The sequence below is a fragment of the Anopheles arabiensis genome, chromosome 2, assembly GCF_016920715.1.
Source record: "Anopheles arabiensis isolate DONGOLA chromosome 2, AaraD3, whole genome shotgun sequence".
Taxonomy (NCBI): Eukaryota; Metazoa; Arthropoda; class Insecta; order Diptera; family Culicidae; genus Anopheles; species Anopheles arabiensis.
The window spans coordinates 13,309,993-13,331,517 of record NC_053517.1 but is presented as its reverse complement, the minus strand read 5'-3'; the positions used below and the strand labels follow the sequence as shown (position 1 = coordinate 13,331,517).

General features: G+C 47.1%; 2 protein-coding genes across 2 annotated transcripts in view; one reads left to right on the top strand and one right to left on the bottom strand.

The window, feature by feature from the left end:
- Positions 1-14,310, top strand: part of LOC120894722 (connectin-like) — an 80,128-nt gene extending 65,818 nt beyond the window's left edge. The window contains exons 4-6 of the mRNA XM_040297484.1: positions 3,774-4,670; positions 4,790-5,006; positions 9,114-14,310. Coding sequence (XP_040153418.1) covers positions 3,816-4,670; positions 4,790-5,006; positions 9,114-9,649 — 1,608 coding nt within the window. The 5' untranslated portion in view covers positions 3,774-3,815 and the 3' untranslated portion in view covers positions 9,650-14,310. The remainder of the gene's footprint in view (positions 1-3,773; positions 4,671-4,789; positions 5,007-9,113) is intronic.
- Positions 14,311-18,524: 4,214 nt separating this feature from the next.
- Positions 18,525-20,532, bottom strand: LOC120895244 (angiopoietin-related protein 1-like). Its single transcript, XM_040298402.1, has 3 exons — positions 19,747-20,532; positions 19,033-19,656; positions 18,525-18,929 (listed from the first exon to the last, which is right to left on the bottom strand). Exons 1-3 carry the CDS (start codon positions 20,205-20,207, stop codon positions 18,653-18,655), a joined length of 1,362 nt encoding a protein of 453 aa, XP_040154336.1. The 5' UTR covers positions 20,208-20,532; the 3' UTR covers positions 18,525-18,652.
- Between the last annotated feature and the right edge of the window lie 993 nt (positions 20,533-21,525).

Genomic DNA, 21,525 nt, shown 5'->3' with positions numbered 1-21,525 from the left:
AAAGTAGTCACATTTATTACCGCAGACGTTCGGTGCATTCTTTGTGTGGTGGAAAAGCAACTCCCTTAACAAGCGTTAAACCACTGTCCACTGGTAGGACAGTGCAATGCACAAGCTGGGCAAATGTGGATGCAAAGTTTGCTGCAAATCGTAGCGCCAAGCGTAATCGATATTTATTATTTTACAATCATTTCCCCCGTGCAGCTTGTTTGCTTTGAGAAATAAATTCATTCCAACGATCAATGAATACCAATGAGAAGCACAGCGACTGCACAAATAAGACTGAACTAATTTCAATTCTAAATCGCTCCCATTATTGTACGGCGAAGCTTTACATCGTCGGCGCTCATCGTCTGCTGCGAAATGATAACAACATCAACACCAATAATAATAATAATAATAACAATAAAACACTAATGATATGCCGCGCAGATTGATTTGCAACCATAATTTAATTAGTTTTCCACCTTCCTGCGTGTGATTAATTCAGTTCGTCTCGCCACCCCCTGGAGACTGTTTGAGCGTGGGGGAGGGTGGTCTTCCTAGCGCAAACCGCAGTCAATGATGCTCCCCAGAGGTTTATCCTTATCAATCAACAATATCCATGTCGCTGCCGCTGCTCCATCCTTTTCTTGCGGCTCCTCCAGCACACACACACACAACGCTGTTCGATTTCAAAAGCTTCACCAGAATGGCTTCATCAGGAAGAAAACAAAAGCCAGATGGGAAGGCAAAAAAACACACAAAACAGCAAACAATCGACCGAAAACCGCATGCGGCAAATCGAACCCTGGCTGGCCCCTCCGGGCTCGTACCCAGCGGAGGAAAAGCAGTAAAAGTCAAGACACCGGCCGTCAGACCGGCCGGAAATAAATCAATCCGAAATGGGCATGGGTCGGTCCGGTTCGGCCCCGGAGCTCTACCAGCAGACGGAAGATGGGCATCTCCGGCTCGATTGCTTCGCCCGTTCGTGAGCTTTCGTCACCAACCTATGCTTTACCTTCCGTGCGTCCGGACACGCCAAAACGGAACGGAGCAATTTTATGCTCCATCATCGTTTGGCTGCTCATCTTACTAGCTGCTTTACTTTTTCTTTGCAAAAATATTCATCACTCTAGCAGGCCAATCTATTCTGCCCAATTCGAGACCTGAAAATGATTTTGCAGAAGAAGGCAGGTTGAAAGATTCGAGCAGCCCAAGCAGCAGCCGACGTCGGCTCACAAGCCTTCTGCGGCGTCGGTGCGGTGCTAGCTCCATCAAATATTCCGATAATTCCTGGAAAAGATAGACGTAGACCTCCAGCCCCGGTGTTGGCCGGCATTACGAGCAACCAGCATAAGAAAGTAGACAAAGAGCTTCACGCTACGAGGATGGTGGCGGCTGGTGGGAAGGGATGTTTGTTTCCGACGCATCATCAACAACCCCGAAAGCGTTCGCCAACGCAATCCGGAAGCAGCAGGAGTATTCCCGCGTCCGAACCAATGATAAATAAATGCTCACAAAGATGCGCACAACCGGCTCGTCCCGGGGAAAATCTCATCTCATCAATATGCCGTTTGCCGTACGGGAAAATTTCCGCCACCGCCGAGGGTAGCATCACATCCATTGCGACATGCCAAACAAAGGTTTTTTTTTCTTTTGGGCAAATTGGTGTTCCTTTTCCTAGGGTCCATTTTCGCCATTTTGTTCGCCATTGCCCCTGCCCAGACTCTGTTACATGCAAACTTCTATCCGGTTGCTTTACATGCAAACGGAAGCGGAAGTGGCCGAAGGAAGCATCGGTTCCTCGGTTCTGCTGCACGTAATTGGAAGAGAATAAAGTGTAAACGAGCGCCAATATTTCAGCGAACGATCAAATTTCTCGCCGGGTGGTAGGAACGGGTAGGCGTCATTTAAATTTTATTACAATTTGATCTCCACCATTGTAATACAATTATTACCAATCTTTCCAGTGCCGTCACTTTGGCTGTTTTTGCTTGGCGTTGAACGGGGCTGGTCATTTTACTCTGTTCATTCCTAGAAATTGAATCTTTCAAGGGATGATGGGAGATAATTTTTCTCTAGAAAATTTGAAGTTGATTTTACGCACGACGAAAGATTAGTTACTTACCTGTTTCAGACCACTTGAAATTCGAAATTATTACATTACTAATTTGTTTATCACTCTGTCAAACTGCATACTCATTGGTCATTCTAACGTTCCGATTAAAGCAATGCTTCAAGGAAGGAAACAGTCGAAGAGTCCTCCGAATGCTTACCATACTTGTTCTATCGCTTTTAACATTCTTCCAAGTAAGACCGTTCCAGTTCCAGCGTTCCACGCAGTTCTTCCCGCCCTCAAACGCTGAAGCCTTTTCCATTTCCTGCGGAATAGTGCTGCACGCCACGCGCAGTACGTTCGCTGGCGCCGTTCGGTCTCGTGCCGGAAATTACTTTCATAATAAAGCTGTTCATTGGCTTTCTCTCCGTTTTGTGCGAGCATTTTCGGCACGACTGTTTTCCTCCGTGCCAAATACGCAAGCTGTTCCTTTTGCGGTTCATTCCGTCCCGTTCGTCCTTTCACACTTCACCGTTTGAGCGGTACAGTTTTGCCGGGGGTGAACTTTTGCGTTTTTTTTCTTTTGATAAACTGAAGAGGAAACTTTCTGGCACAGTCAATGTTTTGTCAACATTGATTTCTTATCGCTTGTTGCTCAATCGGCAAAATTTCTGATTTCGTCGGAATGTGAACTGCAAGCCAAGCATTGTCGTAGCACTTTATTTTCATTGCTGTTAGATGTTAGCGTTATGGACTACGAGATACTGTTGACCTGAATACCGTCACTGGAATGTTAATGCCATATTTTAAAAGCTGTTTGCAGAAGAAGAACTGCTCCCGATGCACAAACAATCGGCTAAAAGAATCACAAGTAGGATAATTGGACGCTTCTGGATAATTAGTTTTGTGACTTGCATATATGTAGGCGTTTATATGAGGAAAAATGCTGTTATTACAGTGTAAACAACATTATAATCAATTTCTCAATGCTGGCTATTACTGCACCTCGGACTTCGTTTGGTGACCTTTGCGAGTCCGCTACTACGGTCCGAATAAACTACCCGTATCTGTAATACAAACCAATAACTTCAGCGTCTGTATAAGTATGAGAGCAGTTTCGAGTGGGCTTTGCAGTCCTTTAACGATAAACATTAAACATTCTGAACATAAGTTGTATAACGGTGTAGGTGTTAAACTGTGAATCGTTCTCAAAACAACAATATAATCATTCTAATTAGACTTGCAACGCCCTCATTCTTCCCAGAAACCAATTACACTCATTTCATCATGCACCAGCGCTTAGCAGCTCGGCAATTTTAACAAGCTACACTCAACAAACTACTCCAAAACATTGCACAAAACGCAGCTCGATGGTAGAACCGCGATAAACACGTTCATTAAATGTGCTCCTTTCTCACTGCCAAATCCCAACCACTCATCAACCTTACCGAGAGCGTTACTTCACAATGCCATCAACACATCGTGTGTTTGCAATTCGCTGTTCGCTCAATACACACTGCAACATCGCTTGTTTGTTCATCATTTCAATAAATTTCGCAGTGGCAATTTCGCTCCCCCCAAGCAACGATTCGCTACGCCGAGCTCCGAATGGGATGGTAATTAATTTTAATTAGCCTTATCATGTGGCGAACGCTGCGCCCCGGAGGGCTAAAAGTTTGACATATGGCACACGCGCTAACCTTTCGATTTGTGGTGATTTGTTCGCTTTTTCTAGACATAAACTTTTCCGGCGCAACGACCCTGCATCACCGGCACGATGGTATCGGCGACATATCAACACCTGACGCTGGCACTGTTGGTGCTGTGCATCGTTACCAGCCCGATTGAGAGCCGGTACCGGGAGAAGGATGCTAAGAAGGGCAAAGCACAGCCCATCCTACCGCAGATGATCGTACCGTCGCCGCTGATGAACCTCTGCTCGGGCGATCGGGAGATGAAGCTCGTCTGCCACTGCTCACCCGACGATCCGCACGTGAAGGCGCAGAAGGCAAACTGTTGGATCTTCAGCAAGGATCTGCCCCGCAAGGACGCCAACTGGCTGGCCTTCCAGACGCAGTCGACGCTGGAGCAGCTCAAGATCACGGTACAGAAGATAGGCAACCTGGCGTACATACCGTCGGACGTGCTGCACACGCTCAAGTACCTGAAGCAGCTCACGATCGAGTACGGCGTGATACCGGACCTGCTGAACTACGCGTTCGGCAATCTGACCGAGCTGCGCAATGTCACACTGCACAAGAATCAGATCCGCATCGTGCATCCGTTCGCGTTCGCTAACCACCCGTTCCTGGAGGAGATCAATCTGGAGCGCAACGAGATTCTCGAGCTGGACAAGGAGGCGCTCGTACATCTGCCGGCGCTCCGCAAGCTCAACCTTGACTTTAACAACCTCTCGATGCTGCACGACGACGTGTTCGCCTATCTGACCAGCCTGGACGAGCTGAAGCTCGAATCGAACCAGATCTCGGTGCTGACGCGCGAAATCTTCAAGGGTCTCGGCAACCTGCGACTGCTGAAGCTGACCGCCAACAGTCTAACCTTCATCGGGGACACCATCTTCGCGGAGCTGTGGAGCCTGCAGGAGCTGGATCTGGATCACAACCAGATCGAGGTAAGTGAAGAGTGGTACGGGTGGGTTGTTTATACCGAATACAGCAGTATATTTCAAAATCATTTCACTTTAATTGGGCTTATTTCTTACCTTTCTTCCGTCTCTCTGCGCCTGCACAGAAACTATCCGCCCGTGCATTCGACGGCTTGAACAATCTGCGGAAGCTCAACCTGGAGAACAACCGGCTGAAGCGGCTCGAGCGTGGCATCTTTACCGGCGTACCGGCCGTCCTTAATCTCAACCTCAACGCCAATCAGCTGGAAACGATTACGTACAACAACTTCCTGCCGCTGATGGACAACCTAGTCAACAGTACGGCCATTCTTCATCTCAAAGGTACGCTCGAAGCGGGTAAAGTTTTATATCTCAGACAATCGCTATCATTCGTGCCAGCTCGAGCGCACGAGGGCGAAAACCACACAAGCATGGCAGAGTCAGACAGGCCAACCTGAAGCACAATACGTCCCCGGGCTTTGGAGCACACGTGCACAAATCTCAACCCAATTAGTGCCACAAAGGCGGTCGAGCCCAAGATGGGGCCCGAGCGTATGTCGCTCCGTGCCTTGTTTGGGTTTTGTTAGTGTGACCTTAAAAAAGGGATCCTATCTTTTTTTGTTTTACGACCACTTTGGGGTCACATCTGCCCGTTCCTGCCATGTCCCAGCTAGGATACAGCTTTCGTACCGTTCTTCCGTGCTGAGCGCTGGAAGAAGGGAAATAAAATAAAGCAGATAGAGTACCTTTAAACGGTTGCCCCGCATGCCAGAATCCTGTGTCACCGGGCCTTCGGGAAAGGGTTGTACCGATGCATCCCAGGAGAAAGCTTAATGAAACTGATTTGCTTCATATTATTCTATGTTTTATCGTGTGCTGCCCAAGGGGATGAGAATGCTTTTGAGGAAGTTGGAGAATGAAAACAAAACGTTGACCTTGATACCATGTTTTACATATATCATCTAAAATTATGCCAACATAAAACAGTTGTTAGTCAACCTGTTGTCTAGCCAAAAAACTTTAAGAAAAAAATATCGAGTAAAAAATGAAAAGGATGTAAGTCGGTAACGCCTTCTTCTATGCAATCTTTTCCTCAAAAGCGCAGTGGCTTGAGGGTATTATTGTATTGAAAATGTCTTCCTGCAATCAAGCACTTTACGACAAGAATATTCCAATACAGCCTACTCATACAAATAGGCTTATCCAACTTCGATTGCTGCTTGAGCTGATTCCAGCCCAACATGAAAGCTTCAATTCACCTGAACTGTTTCATTACATACCTGCTGTATGAGAATTCAAATAAGCCCTGCTCAAGTTTAATTATAAATCGAAAAACCCTCGGGCAATTACATGAGCCCATCCATGTGGCACTTGAGCTTTGAGCTCTTACGGACCAATATAATAAGTCCCACCGACCCTATCTCTCTTTCTCCCATACACTCATTCTCCTTCTCTTCATCACAGTTTATTAATGCCGTCCCAAGTGTGCGCATTATTGCTCGCCCATAGCCCTTTCATAATCCCTTTGATCGGGTGTTCCGGAGATATTTAATAATATTCAACCTGCCCAATTTGAAACCGTCGATTGCATATGCTAATGGCAATGGGCTGTAAAGAAGTAATGAGAAAACTAATGAGAAACAACAGCAACAAAAAAACACAACCCGTATTTTATAACTCTTCCATCAGTAACGCTCGGACTGGCCACTTCCAAGCCGATCCTTGCCGGTGGTGTCGTTACGAGTGGCGCAAGATCAAAGTATTTCTTTTTTGCTTTTGTTCACCTGTCAACGCGTTCAATTCCCATTTGGTTCCCTGTTCCCTGTGGTGGGTCGGCAACCTGTCGACTGCTTTTTGGAACGTTGGAAATTCTTCAAAAGAAATGAACTTTCCAATATAGACAAACACACGCGCGCACCATATTGGTAAGCTGGAACCTTTTTTCTCTTAAGTTTGCTCTTTTTTTCGGTCACGACATGCGTCCCATGCGTGGGCACAGTTTAATGCATAATTTTGAATTTAATTTAAATTCACCCATCATCAGTGCCATTTGCAATGGAAAGCGGTAAGTGGTTGATATCAGCAGCGTACGTTAAAGAATAATCAAGGCGAATGGGGAGGAACAGATGGAACAAAGATGGGTGGACCACCGAAAGAACACATTGCGATTGTTTTTTAATTAACAAAAATAACATTTTGCGCTGGAGTGATGGTTTTTTTTTTTTTTTTGGTTTTTGTAAAACCAAACACTAAAAAACAGGTAACGAACCGCTCATCATCTGGTATATGTTTATGCATGAATTTGCTTCTTGTTTTTGGTGGTTCAGTTGGTGCGTTAATTTCCCCGAGAGCTACCGTGTGCTGTTAAATTTGCCTCAAAATGTCTCCCTTTTTCTCCGTACACATGAACCAGACCCATTGTGTCATTGCGGTGAGATGGGTTTTTGGGGTTCGTGTTTTGGGCATTTTGGAAAAGTTTCAACCTCAACCCCGAAACAAAATCACCCGAAAGTGAGCGAGTAAACAAACAAAACAAAACAAAAAAATCACTCTAACCATCAATCACAATTACCAACTTCGGCGAGTTGATGGTGGAAAACTGTCACTCGTGTACAGGAAAATTGTTGGTTCCTGGAAGTGAAATTAAAAAAAAAAACAAGTGATTTTGTTGGTTCTTTTAGCCGCCCGGTAAGTGACCACCGACGGGCGCATCGTGGTCGCACATTAGCAAACGGAGCACCGCTCGCTGTACCGTGTGTCGCCGGTCTGGTTCGTTGCCGCCCTCTGGGTAGCTTACCACCATCAATCATCGTTTTCATTAAACCATTGGAGTGTGGGAGATTTGCAAGCATTTCCCTGTGCCACTTTTCACCACTGCCTACCTGTACCCGGCTGGTCAGAACACAGTTTTGGAGTTAATTTAAATTTTCATTAGCCGTAAAAGCTAAATAAACTTTAGTAACTTCTCCCACCATCCGGGGTGAATCATCAACCCAGCGTCAAATGGTACGTCACCCACACCCCAATTTAGCTTGTGCGCCCACCTTAGCCTTCTGACGAATGTCAGAAGTCCTCCGAAGGATATTGCCCCACGAGAGATGACGACGAGACCGGCGACAGCCGAAAACGCACAAAAATCCTTTCGATAGGAAAATGAGTAAAACTTGATCGTTTCACCAGTGAGCCGGTGACTTTGCTCACTACTGGCAGGTTCTGGAAACTCACTCGTCCGTTCTCAATCGACTTCCGAAAATTAACCATACCTTCGATTATGAAATAGTGACGCTACAGTGGTTTATTACTTTCCTACAGCATTTCAGCTTAAACTTTGTCCGTATAATGCTGAGGCTGGTGTCCATTCCCTCCCGCTTTCCATTGAACTTTGCGAGCACACTGTCGTGTCGGTCCCGCTTTGGCAATATTGATTTAATAAACGTACGCCAAGCACGGTGCACGCCTGACAGCTGAAATCAATCACCGCTCAATTGCCAACCGACCAACCCATCACCTGCCGTTGATACGCAGAAAAACTTACTCCTGCGATAGCGCGAAACGCGCCAACGGTTCAAACAGTTGCCGATGCTTCCGCAAAACGCCAACGTCTTTGACACGAGCTTAACCCAAACTTTGCCAACGGTGCGAACCTTTTTGCTGGCACAAAAACTTCTTCATCGATAATGCTGCAAAATAAAACAAAATCGTATAATACATCGAACCAAAACAAAAACGCTGGCATCAAATCAAGGCGGGCCTTGTTGATGGATTTTTCCGGCCGCCAACGGTTCGCCGCACTTCGTGTACTGGTTGCAATAAATTCTTCCAAATTTCAACCTCAACCTCATGATGGACGGCTGTGCTTAGCCTGTTTGAGGGTTCATCGGAACATCGTTTTTACATTACACTGGCCCGTGCCGTGGCCATCTTATTGGCCACGTCCTGGCGTTTGCTTTAAACGATTGACTTTTGCACCTTTGCCTCGCCTTCACGGGGCAGCTAAAGTTCGCAAAAAAGGAAAGCGCAACCATCCATCGGAGGGCAAACTTCGAATGCTGTTTGTGGCCTGGCAACGTGCCAAAAAGTTAACAGACAGTATTGCCTCAACCCTCCCCCACGTTTGCTGTGCATTTGGCAGGTCAGAGTTTATGATCGAATTTCGCTGTAGCGTGCGAAAACTGTCAAGAATGCAATCGGGTGGCGCAGTAACGTGACGGCGCCCTGCGCGCGATGCTGCTGGTTATTGCCCGCTAGTGTCGATGCTGGCACCTCGAACAATTTAAGATGCCACAGCATTCGCGTACGGAGCATAAGATTGTGCTTTAAATATTCCACATTACTCACAGCAGGTCCTAGCCGGTCTGGCCGTTCATGCATCTTCTCTTTGTTACACAGCACGCTCCTCCCGTCGCCTCTCTGACACTCTGTTTTCTTCACTTTCGTTTTCTCCGGCAGATAATCGGTTGCTGTGCGACTGCCGGCTGCTGTGGCTGTTCGATCTGCGCAACAACACCAAAAACGAGGACCTTCGGCAGGCGCTCCAGCAGGTGGAATGTCTGTACGACATCAAGGGCATCTACGGCCCGCCGGCGCTGGCACACGGTCAGCCGAAAGAGTACGGCCGCAGCCAGCCGCACGATACCGTCGTGTTCGACGAGGAGTACTACGACGACACCGGCCACCGAAAGCCGGGCGTAGTGCTGCAGCAGAAAAAGTACGGCCCGAGCCGTGCCGGTCCGGACAGTGGCGGCCCGGACAAGGGCCAGCTGCAGCCCGTCACGCTGATGAAGCTGCGGAAGGACACGATTCTGCCCTGCCCGAAAGAGCTGGACGAACCGACGGAGCTGCCGCTGTCGCGCGAATCCATCGGACTGGACCTGGGCTGGCGTTCGTCGGTGACGGCCATGAGCGATAGTGCAAGCTGCCTCCGGTCGATGTGGCTGCTGCTCGGTATGTGTTCCCTGCTCGCGCTTACCCGGCGAAGATGTTAGTTTTTGGACGCTGCCGACACTTATCACGATTAACGGCGACAGGATTACTTATGGCGGCAGGTTTAGGAAAGGGGAGTAAGGATGGGGAACCCGATGTGTTTGTGTGTATACCCTCTCGTAGACTGTTTTGTTTTATCTACCAGAAGATCTCAACCTTCACTGCTCTCGCATTGATGCTGTACTATTTCGTTTGTGAAAGGCAGAGGGGAGAAAGAAAGAAAAACAAAACGAAAGTGGGAAACGCGATCTGCCCCGCACAGTGTAAATAATGGCGTTAGATCAGAGTGGCAAATCGCTGATTTGCCCGTAGCTAAATAATGGTAATTTAGATCGAAAACGAATTTATACGAATGCCAACGATGCTCTGCTGCTCGTACAGTGTCTCATAGGGCAGCCGATAGGAGGACAGCCCAGGGAGCACACTCTAGAGCATTGCAACTGTAACTCTTACAACCAACTACTGCTCGATGGCATACGGCAGACGGATAAATGAAGTGCATCACACCTAGGACGGTGTGGTCCATAGCGGCCTTGTACATACAACCTTTTCCTTCTACCCCTTTTCATCTGTTCAGACACTCTACCGTAACGTTTTTGGTACCTAAATGTGTGTCTCTGGCCCTCGCCCAGGTACGCAGAGATGGATCACTTAGTAACATACTGCACACAAACACTTTCAATTCCACGCAGGTATTGGACTGGTTACGGAATGTACGTGTACATAGCAGCACTGAAAGAATAATATTACGTCTTACAACGCGTTCCGAGCGACCAGCACAGCAGCTTTTTCCTTTTCCTTTTCCGATTTGGTTGGCGTTTTATATTACTTGCTAGGAGCTAGTTACTTCAACATTCTTTTCATAAAATATCTTTATCCCCCTGCAAATGGTCGTAAAAGCTTCTGTCAAAACTGCGATTAAATGCCTTTTGCTTTAATAATTGCATACTTTTAGGCGTTTTGATTCAAACTGTAGAGCCCTTTCACTGCTACATTTGGTGTTAGCATTTTAGCAGCATTAAAGCAAAGGCATTATTTATTCTTCTCCATCACTTTACCATCATTCGGGCTTTTTTAATTCGGGCTTTTTTTATAGTACAATTGTTGTTCATTTTGATTTAAATTAAGTCAACATTGCCACTAAAACAGCAAACTACCTACCCTACCTGTGCTTGTCAAATTTACACCATTAATTACACGATCCTCAATATTCAGCCCTGTTTTTGAGTGTCCTTTTGCAAATGAGTTAATAAAACACCGTTTTTGTAAAGCTGCTTCTGAACAACCCCGGAGCAGCAAGTGGTAGAAGCCTGATTGTGCGTTCCCTGAAACTCATTCGAAGCTCACAAAATGAGCCTGTTTGACACCTCATCAGGCAACGGTCGTCAGTTTCACGAGCGCACGTTAACGAGCCCATTACCCCAGTAAGTAACACCCCGCCGACCGTTCCAATCTGGCTGGCTGGCAATGCCATAAATGGACGTTTGCACCGTGTGCAGTTAGCGCGACGGAAGACGGAGCTGAATTTTTAAAGCAGCCTAAAACTCATACCATCAGCGTCATAATTTACATACCCTGACGTCGCCGGAGGTTGAAACATTAGACCATTTGTCGCGAGTACCGTCGCTCGGTGGCTGTCAAAAAACAGTACAGCCAAGTGTGCAGGTTCGCTTACACTTCCCAAAGTCAGAAAACCGCCTCGCAACACTTGCTTGAAGGTGTGCGAAAATGGATGCTTACTGCCTGCTGGTGCGCATCGCATAAAATGTGTCTGGAAATGGAAAATTCTTCAAAGGAAGCTAAAACCAGACTCACATGATGCATCTAAACAGCCGCGCAAGACTAACAAACAAACCCGCCCAATGTCAGAACTGAGCTGTCTGAGTGTATGTATGTATTTGTGTTTGTTTGCAAACAACAGAAAAGAATTGAAAAACAACTACACGCTCGACTACAACGCACGCTCCCACACGAAAATGAACCGAAGGACGGAGGATAAAAAATGAAATGTTAATAAAATAACGAAGTACGTAAGCATACATTTACTGCCACCGTAAAAAGTGTAAAACGGGCGTACATAAACCATGGCACCGCTGGAACGGGTGTTTGCGATGGACCGGGTGGTGGCCCCGGCTATCGATGCCCAACGTACGCCGGCGAGGGGCCAAAAAGGGCTGTCGAAAGTTTATTTTTATTTCGTTTATTTTACAGTTTATTTTTTCTTTATTATACTAGCCGAACAAGCAACCGAACACATGCAACGCATTCTGTCGCCACATACCCGGGTTCGCGTTACGGGCGCGCAATGGGATGTTTTTCCCCCGAACACGTTTTCTCGAAAGTCTGCTCCGACTCGTTCTGCTTCGTGACGCCTTTAAGGGAGAGAAGAGCAAGACAGAGCAAGAAAAACAACTTTGGTACAATTACGTTACTTCTATGTCTTTTTTCCTTGTTTTTCTCGCCCAAGCTGCCCTTTCTTTAGGCGCACCGTGGCGCAAACTTCCCACAAGTCTGGGGACGCAGACAGGCAGAAGGGTGTCACGGAGCAGCCAAATTAATATTTAATGTACGCGCAGCCGATGCTCTACATCCGCGGAAGGTGAAGCTGTGAAAATAAAACCGACACGAAGTTGCGGAATGTTAAAAACCAACCAAAATTGAACAAGCTCTTGGGGCGGCTAGAACGATCCACCAGACACGCACACAACATACACACACACATACACGTACAGATGGCCGATCCATCGGGTGGCGGCAGCATAAACCCCGCGGGAAATGGGAAGTTGATTTTCTTTCGGCCCGGCTTCCTGGAGCGGAATCGGCAGCGCAGCCACCAGGCCGGGAAATGAGCACTAAAAACCCCGAATTGAACATCATGTCTAAGGCGTTTCGGTGGTGGGGTCGCACAAAACGTTCGACACTTAGGGGTGGGTGGTAGGCTCGTAGTGGGTGATTGGGATTCTCCTGCAGGCACAAAACAGCAGCAAAAAAAAACAGAACCCACGATGCCAACAACAACGATGCGACTAACACACTTTTCTTGTTGGGTGTGAAACCATCTTCGAGAAGCGCACCGGAGAACATCATTGCAACATAAAACTAGCGGTACTAGCGCACCCAATTAGTAGTCGAATGTAATCTGCGTAATTGAGTGTAATCATGTTACGAAGCTTGCAATGGGGTAGGAAGCCGGAAGAGCTGAGGCAAAGTCGATGCAATCTACAGCTCGGGCAAACGCTTTTTTTTTTTGTTGCTTCCCCTTTATGCTGTTCGTTTCCTATGTTTAATGCTTTCGGATTTAGGGGAAAAAGGTGTAAGAGAAAGAGAGGGGATGGAGAGAGTAGGTTAGTGCAAAGTTTTCGTTCCCTAACCGACTTACCGAGTGCCAGGGGAGGGATTAGAGCAGGATATTTGGAAAGTTCCCGTAACGAAGATTTACGAGCCGGGCCACTGCCGGGACATGCGGGCGCACGGGTAAAATTATGCACCCAAAAGCCTACAATAGCGCCAGCCTGGGGAAACGTACGGCCGGGTAGATGAATGTGGTTGTGCAGGGGCATGAGACTACGCGAAGCATGTGGTAGCGCGCGGATAACGTGATTAGAAACGCCGCGTTGGTAACAGATACAAAGAAGAGAGCCACGGAAAACTTACTGTACAACAGCAAGGATGTAAACTTAAGAGAAAAAACACATACAACATACTTTTTTTTGTTGCAAAACAAAATCATTGCAGAAAGGGGGAAGCTGTCAAAACTTCTGCTACAGCAAGTCGTATACAAACCATTGAAGTACTTTACATAGTTAAGATGAACGAGACAAACGGTGACATCAATGATTCGAATAGTAAATAGCATAGTCAATGCAAATGAAACACACCTTACACACCTTACACAACTAAACACGTACAAGCCAGATTTTTCATCTGTAAATACTGTATAAATGTGACTCTAGATGTGCGACCCTAGCTACTCACTCACTACTCACTCCAGAGACACCCAGGCAGAAAGCAAAAACAGCCAAAACTGAGGGAAATTTAAAGGCAATAAGTCACAAATGGAAACGGTAAAACAGCAGAGCAAGGTGACTCCAAGCGAATGGCCGCCACGTTCTAGCACACTGAAACAATGTATCTGCTCGGCAGGGGCAGAACAACGTGCGGAAAATAAAACACAAAACAAACAGAGAATAATATATGAACACTAATACAAACAGAAGCAAACCTATGAAAAGCGCTCCTCACACTCACCCAACAAATCGTGAACGTATTGTGTTTGATGCGTAGCAAGGATGAAGAAATAGTTTGATAGGCGTTTGTTTTTATGTCACTTGTGTTTGCCTTAAACGTCCATTTACGAATCGATTTTTATTCTAATCCGCAAAACCAGCGCAAACACACATACTACGGTGCGTACACGATGGCACCCGTGGTAGGCCGGGGCAGATGTGAACAGGGTTCTGTGTGACAGAGTTGAGCAGAGGAACGATAATGAAATGAACCCAGCAGCAGCCAAGCAAAGCGGACAGGATGAAGTGAAAAATGCATCCTTGTAACATTTTTTATGCTTCAGTGATGTCCCTAACTCGACTAGGATTAATAAACGTATGGAAAGTAAAAATAAAGAAAAACAACAACAAATCATAATTGATCTTGAAAACAGTAATGGTGCATATTTACTTCCGTTCCAAGAACAAACTTCAATTGTGAAAGAAATGAATGTGTTTACTGCGACTATTGTGAATATGATTGCAAAAATGCGATTAAAACAAGGCGCTAACTTGTTGAAAGCATCACGTAAGTATTCGGCATTGCAGAACGCCTAAATGCATGCAAATCGCACAGCAAATTCACTTTGCACTACATCTCGATGGAGTACCTTTTACGTAAAAGCATTTCGGTCCTAATGACGCCTCCCCACTGTACATCGTAACTCGATTGCTTCGCCTAATTGTTACCAACATCAAAAGACAATTACTCGATTTCTCATCGGCCATCGATCGAATAAACCCCTCCCCGAAGCAAAATCATGTTCGTCCCACTAAAAACGTGCACCAGGCAAGTGTCGTGCGCGTAACTTTGGGCCCCCACCAGCCAGCCCCACCACCAAAACGGGGTGAGTAGAAAGAAAGATTAAAATTTATAATCCTCTCCAGGCCGGTAATTTACTCCCAGCCGTGATTCAATCCAACCCAGCCGGGGAGCTGGCCCGGCCCAGTTTGACCTTGTTTTCGGGGCGGTGGCAACCGGGCACAATGCGGCTTGATCGATGGTCCAGCACGACGCAGCACGTGGGGCAACGTCGGGCAACGGCGGGACATGCTGGAGCTGAAAACTTTGCCGCAAACTTTTGCATCTCGTCCGCCTCATCGTCTTAAGCAGCATGTTAAGCAAATTAACCTCAAGCGATTGCCTGCAGCCTCGCAACCAGGGAGCCATTGTTGCAGGGACGTGTTGCGGACGACGGACGGCTGCAGGAAGGTGATGAGTTGGGTTACATTACATTATCCTTCGGCCGGAGCGATAAATATTGCTTGGAGGAAGGGAAAGACTTAAACCGCTTGTGCTGTTGCGGCCTTTTATCCGGTACGTGGCGTTAGCTCGTGACGCAGGGCTGGGTGGGTGGGACAATTTATAGCATCTTACTTGTGGGGCGTTTGGGACAGGGATGTGGAAAGGTGTAGGTGGCTGGTTGCGAAGCAAAAATGATTGAATATGAATAATGGAGCTGGCGTGGATTGAATGGTTTTACAGAGGTGTAACAGCTTTCGACAGGAAAATGCACATAATATTCAATCAGCCATTTGCTTGCCACTTTTAAACGATTTTCACTAACTAATATCTACAGAGGTTTTTGCTCTTTTGTTTATCATCATCGTGTTTCGAGACTTTAGCTTCAGACGAATTTCGTACAAAATATCATTACATGATTTTTTTTCCAATTCAAAGACTGTATTTACATTTATGTATGAACAAACTTAAAACTAACTCGACGATGATCAAAGGCATATTCGTCATTAAAAAAGATAAACTACGTTGCATCTCAACCATTGCGCACAAACCATGCACTGGGCTAAGTACAAACCATGTTACCAAACCATTTAAACAACGAACGCTTCCACACTCTGCAATTATAGTCGACATGAGTCAAGAGATCCGCCACCAGCTTCTGAAAGCAGCGTTGCAAAGCGTGTTCGTTTGGATACCCAATAGCGATTAAAGAAAAACAACATGCCTTGCTGCACTTTCTAATGGTTATGATTTACTGCAAATGCACGGAAGCGCACATTTAATGGGCAAAAATAAGATTAAAATTAAATGCGAATATACGACGTGAGGCTGGAACCGAGGATGGAACGCAAAAAAATAACAAAAAAACACACAAAAAACGCATCGAACAAACCGAAAACTATTCACTCAAACACGAACTTTCAGGCGACGGTAAAATCAAAACCAAAAATATGTGGTACAAGTGACCAGGGGCAGGACGGGAAAGGAAGGAAAGTGTACAACATTTAAATATATGTGTTCTAGCCCGCCGGGCAATGAAAGGCCCCGGTAGCACCGGTTACGTTCTTCGGTGTGCCTGAATGTTTGTTCGCTAGTGTGCTGGATTAACATAATTTGCTAAATGGAAAAAGTTTAAAAGCCAATTTAATTTTCACCCATATAATGGGTGTATGTGTGTCTCGGTGAGTCTGTGTGTTGGTGTTGAAGGAGTGACCGAAAGGAGTGACGCACGATACGTGCTCTTGTCGTGCTGCATTCGATCCCCTTTCACCGGCAGCGGGATCGTTCCTCCAAAAATGTTGTTGAAACTTTTGCCACACCGAGCAAGACACAAAACAAAACCAAATGAGTCTAAAAAAAGCCCACCCTCTCCACCCTATCCAGAGCAGGATGGAGGTAGTTTGGTGCATATAGAATGACTCCAAAAAAATCTCCAAAACCCCCTCTACGTTGTGTTGCAAACCTGTGCAAACGAGCGAACTCCCCGCGGGGCCATCGGTGACGAAGCAGCTGATGATGCGAACGATAATGATGATTATGTTGAGCGAAGCTAGCGCAGTGATAAGAAGTGCATCACGACCAACACACACACAGACACGTGCGAACGCGCGCAGAGACAAAAATGTGCCACTGCAAGGATCAAGCGCTACCGGCAGTGGAATGAAGGAATGCAGCACCAGTGTTAAGAGCACACGAGGACACAGCTATGTACCTGCAGGCACCTCCGAAAACGCCACTGCCCGTACACTGACGTCAATGCAGTGTGCATATTCGCGTTGTGCATGGTCTCGCTTTTTTTTCACTCCACATTTCATGCTACTCACGCTCTTGCCGTTCCTGCCGCACACCGCGAAACCATTGAAAAGCAACGCAAAACTGCACCCACTGACCCGACCCGATGTTGGGGGGGATATTGTATAGTGAAAAGGAAAATTCGTACCACAGAGCCCACGAACATCAAAGTAAAATGCTCCCGAAAGCTGTGCATATCCTTCGAAAGCACCGGGCAACGGGCAGCTCCCCTCCACCGCTCTCCTCGGTGAAAAGTCACAGAAGCGGTGGGTTGTTTCATTAGGTGGCACTATTTCTTTGCTTCCCCATTTTATGCTGGTGCGAGATACGTTTGCCTAATTTTGGGAGTGGCATTTCATTAAAATCTGTGCTCGGGCCAAATGCTGCCAGTGACGTTGCAAGGAAAATAGAGCATGGATTTACTTTCTGGGGTTCCTTAACAGCAGCGTGCAGCTTTTGAATTATTGCCGAGCTTTTTATTCTGTCTACTAGTTCTGGGGAATTCCGTCTCTTTCTCTGAAACTTTTTCCTTTGCGGTTTGCTTTGAATGCTTTTAATGTTTTAATGAGTTATTTTGCAACTGTAAAAAAAAGCGCAACGATACTAGTGATAGCTTCAACCAAAAGCTTTATAGACAAGTTTAAAATGACTTTCCTATTTTCAGAAGGGTGCAAATCTACATAAACAAAAGAGAAATAAACGCAAAGAATAAGAAAAATAAACATAATAAATAATGCTGTTACAACAAACACATAACTCGAAAATTATCACTCACATCACAAAGCGTCTCAATCATTAAATGACAGTTGCCAATAAATTGATACAACGCTACAACCCACCGCGCGACAGCACCACCCGCCAAGCCCATTATGGATTAATGGTCATTAATGCAGAAATGCATTTTATTTTAATTTCGTTTACGCTTCATTCCTTCCCACAGGCAACACATCTTCTTCCGGGGCCAAAACATCCGAAAACAACGACAACCACCACAACCAACCCGACTACACGTGCTGCCCCGGGGCATCGGGCGCAAGCATAAATCATTGCCCTCCAGCAGGTCCAGCAGGTTTGGGCGCAGTAATAAATAAAAATAATTTGAATTATTCACTGGAAGCGCACGGTTTCTCCCTTCCCGATGGGTCCAGTTCGTTTCGCAGTTCGGTTCCTGTAACTATCGCAATGGCCCCTTAATGCGACCAGTCGATGTGACCACAGCATTGACGAATTGTGCCGGAGATTCCCATCAGAGAGATGGGCTTTAGCAAGTACGGGGGAGAAGGTTATTTATTATGACAGAAAATAAATTACACAAATTAATATATGTATTGCGTTTCAATTCACTAAATGCAATCACTTGGAGTAGGTATGGGAGGAAATATAAACATCATAATCAAGGGATAAGCTTAAGTTTCCTACTGGATCTAGGCTCTATTGCAAGGGAGTCTGTCATGCCAGGACATGACGCAATAAAAAACAATCTTGAAGTACATTTTAAAAATGCTGAAGCAGATGCTTATTTTGCAATTTATACCGTTGATACATGGATATTACTTATGCTATCCAAACGTATCATCGACTTACATGCATAGATAACATAGTCAAACAATATAATTTTATTATTGCCTCTCTACCGAAGGCGCACAAGTACAATCTAAATAAATATCTGTTCCATGTTCCGACACGACTTCACTAGCGCTCCGACGCTAGAGTTCGGCCTCAAAGCCCGCCGCATAGTACTTCTCCTCATCCTCCTCATCATCTTCCTCCTCCTCCTCATCCTCCTCCTCATAGCCCTCCTCATCTATCCTGTGGTAGCCGTGGTGCGCATGATGGTGGTAGTGCTGCTTGTGGTGATGCTCCTTTTTGTTGCGCATCATAATGCGGGACCGCTTCAGACTGTAGTTGAGCCCGCGGAACTCCTTCCAGAAAATGCCTGACAGATCGTGCGAGTACTCCTTCCGATAGGCTCCGTTCAAATTTCTGTAAACATGTAATCATTGAAAGACACCAACACCGGTGTGTTAATCAAGCCCCATGACAGTTGTGACAGCCGCCCACCCCACACCAGTAGCATAACACTCACGTATCGCCGCACGCCTTGTACCACCAGCCACCGTGGTTCGCCTGCGCACAGTTCTCCGGCGACTTGTCGTTGTCCCGATCGTACGTCGAGAACTTCATGCCCTCGGCGTCCTGCAGCGAGTTGCCCGCATTGCCAATGTACCCGTGCAGCTTGGCCAGCCGGTAGTCGTCCTTCTCGCCGTCGATGCGGAAGTACTTGTACTTGGCGTACGCGAACTTCCCGTCAAAGTCCTCCAGCAGTATCAGCAGCTCGTGCTCGCGGCCCGCCATCATCGCGTAGATGTTGTCCAGCCCGAGCCAGTACTCGCCGTGCCCGAAGTACCCGAACCCGCGCTTGTAGTGGTTCCACGGCCGGAAGAACGTCTCCGACCCGTCGAACCGGTTCTGTATCACCGTCCACGCGTTCTGCCCAAAGTCCAGGCTGCACAGCACGTACATGCTGTTGGTCACGTTCGTGTACACCCGGTACACGCCCGTCTTGATGATGCGCCGATCCTGGCACGAGCTGTACACGATCTCGTCCAGCTCCTGCAGCGGCGGTGCCTCCGTGGACGATTTGACCGGCCCAAGCGCTTCGATGAGATTTTCCCTCGTCAGCAGCTGTACCGCACCTGCCTTGGCGCGGCTGCAATAAGTGAAAGGGTGGAAAGCAAATACACATGAGCCGAAAAGTGGGGCACGCGACAAACGGTGACAAACACGCTTCCTCCATTACCTTAGCAGCATCGAAACCGCATGCGTCTGTTCCTCGAGGTACGCGATTTGGCTCTCGCTGTTCGACACGAACCCACCGAGCGCGGTCAAGCTCAGGTCGATGTTTTTCAGCAGATTCTTGATGTTGCGCAGATCGACCTGCACCTTCAGCAGCTTGTCGAACGAGCTGACCACCAGCAGGACCTTCTCGCGCAGCTTCTTCATCTTCTGCGCGATCACGTTGCAGTTGCACTGGTCGCTCTCGTCCTGCAGCCACCGGCCGTTCGACTCGAACGGATCCCCAAACCCGTACACCATGTTGTGGTGATGGTGGCTGCCGTGCTTCTTCTTGTGATGTGTATGGTGGTGATGCTGGTGGTGCCCGTGGCTGCTCGATTTGATCGGCTCCCCGTCCACGGTCAGTACGGCGACCGCCAGCAGCAGCAGGAAGGCTCCGAGCAGGAGCAGCTGTAGTTGCCTCATTTTCGGTTCGGTCCTAAAACGCGACTGGCGGATGCGCTGAACAGTCGCTAAACCATAACCCAAGCGTTGGACTTTTCTCCCGGTCAGTGCTGTGTCATTAGCCGTTCAATAGGAGCTGCACAGCAAGAACCGTTAGCTGAAACCGTGCACAGACAGCCAAAGCTTTCTCAGAGAGCATCCCGAAACGGCGTTGAAAGCATCCCGAACTGGTTTGCGAACTCACTTGCTTTGGTTGGGGGCACACTTGACCCAAATAGCGCTCTGGTGCGTTTTGGCACTATCTCGACTAGTTAGCTCTCGTGCCAATACTTTCTCGATTGCTTTGTGCCGGAAACTGTTGGCAATTCGGCAGTGTGAATTAATTTCTAGATGCTACGATCCTTTTCTATCCCGCCGCTATCACCACCTGAGCAAGCAAGGTGTCGCCACGGGACCCGTTCCACCACTCTGGCGGTCTCACGCACGCAAGATCAAGGGGCTGCGATAAAAATAAACAAACGCTCCACTCATACCCCCACCGGATGGTCGTAAAAGAAAGAGAAAGTAACCGTATGCAGATGATTAAATAGTGTCAACCGCGGGCCGAAGCCTCTGGCCCAGCATCAACAACAATCTGCTGCGCTAATCTGGGATGTCCATCTACATATCACGGCGATGAAACTGGTTTTGGCGCATCCGAAATCTGTCTAACGTCAACAAGCAGCAAAAAGGTGACCAAAACAAAACGAAAAGAAAAAGACAGCAAATAGCCCAACAACCGCTTGCTAATTCTCCTAGATTTGCCGTTGCGGATGTGAAGCTTTCGGGCACCAGAACACAGCAAAAACCAGTTCTCTCCACGGTGACACCCAGCTGGTGGACAATTTATTATGTTTCCATCCCGGTGGAGAAACACAGCCGAACCGGGGCCTGCTGATCTGCCCTAGCGGTGGAACAATTTAATCACTCCGAAATGTAGATTGTTGTCGGTAGTTTACATCAATATGCAAATTGAGGCATAAGGCGCGGTCAGAAGATAGCAAAAACACACGCGCACGCACACAGAGAAGACCGTGAATTACACACAAAACATTCAGCACAACAGTCGATTTGACGTCAGAGCACGGGATTTATAGCACGAGCGTTTGGCTTTTATTATAAATGGCTTTGATATTGAGAAATAGCGAAACTCCCGCAAGCCGTGGACAGCAGCGCTAGCAACAGCAGCTTGCAAGAAAATAGAGCGTTTGCTTTTGCTTCCTTTGAGACGTCGGTTCCAGTGCACAGTTCTGCCGCTACATACCCCGAACCAGCCAGTCAGTTCGTTCTATACAAAAAC

Excerpts from the sequence above, each read along its gene's own strand:
- LOC120895244 (XM_040298402.1), bottom strand. The coding sequence starts at position 20,207 with ATGAGGCAACTACAGCTGCTCCTGCTCGGAGCCTTCCTGCTGCTGCTG. Across the intron at positions 19,657-19,746 it reads GCGGTTTCGATGCTGCTAAG|CCGCGCCAAGGCAGGTGCGG; the intron begins GTAATGGAGGAA and ends CACTTATTGCAG. Across the intron at positions 18,930-19,032 it reads TACAAGGCGTGCGGCGATAC|AAATTTGAACGGAGCCTATC; the intron begins GTGAGTGTTATG and ends ACATGTTTACAG.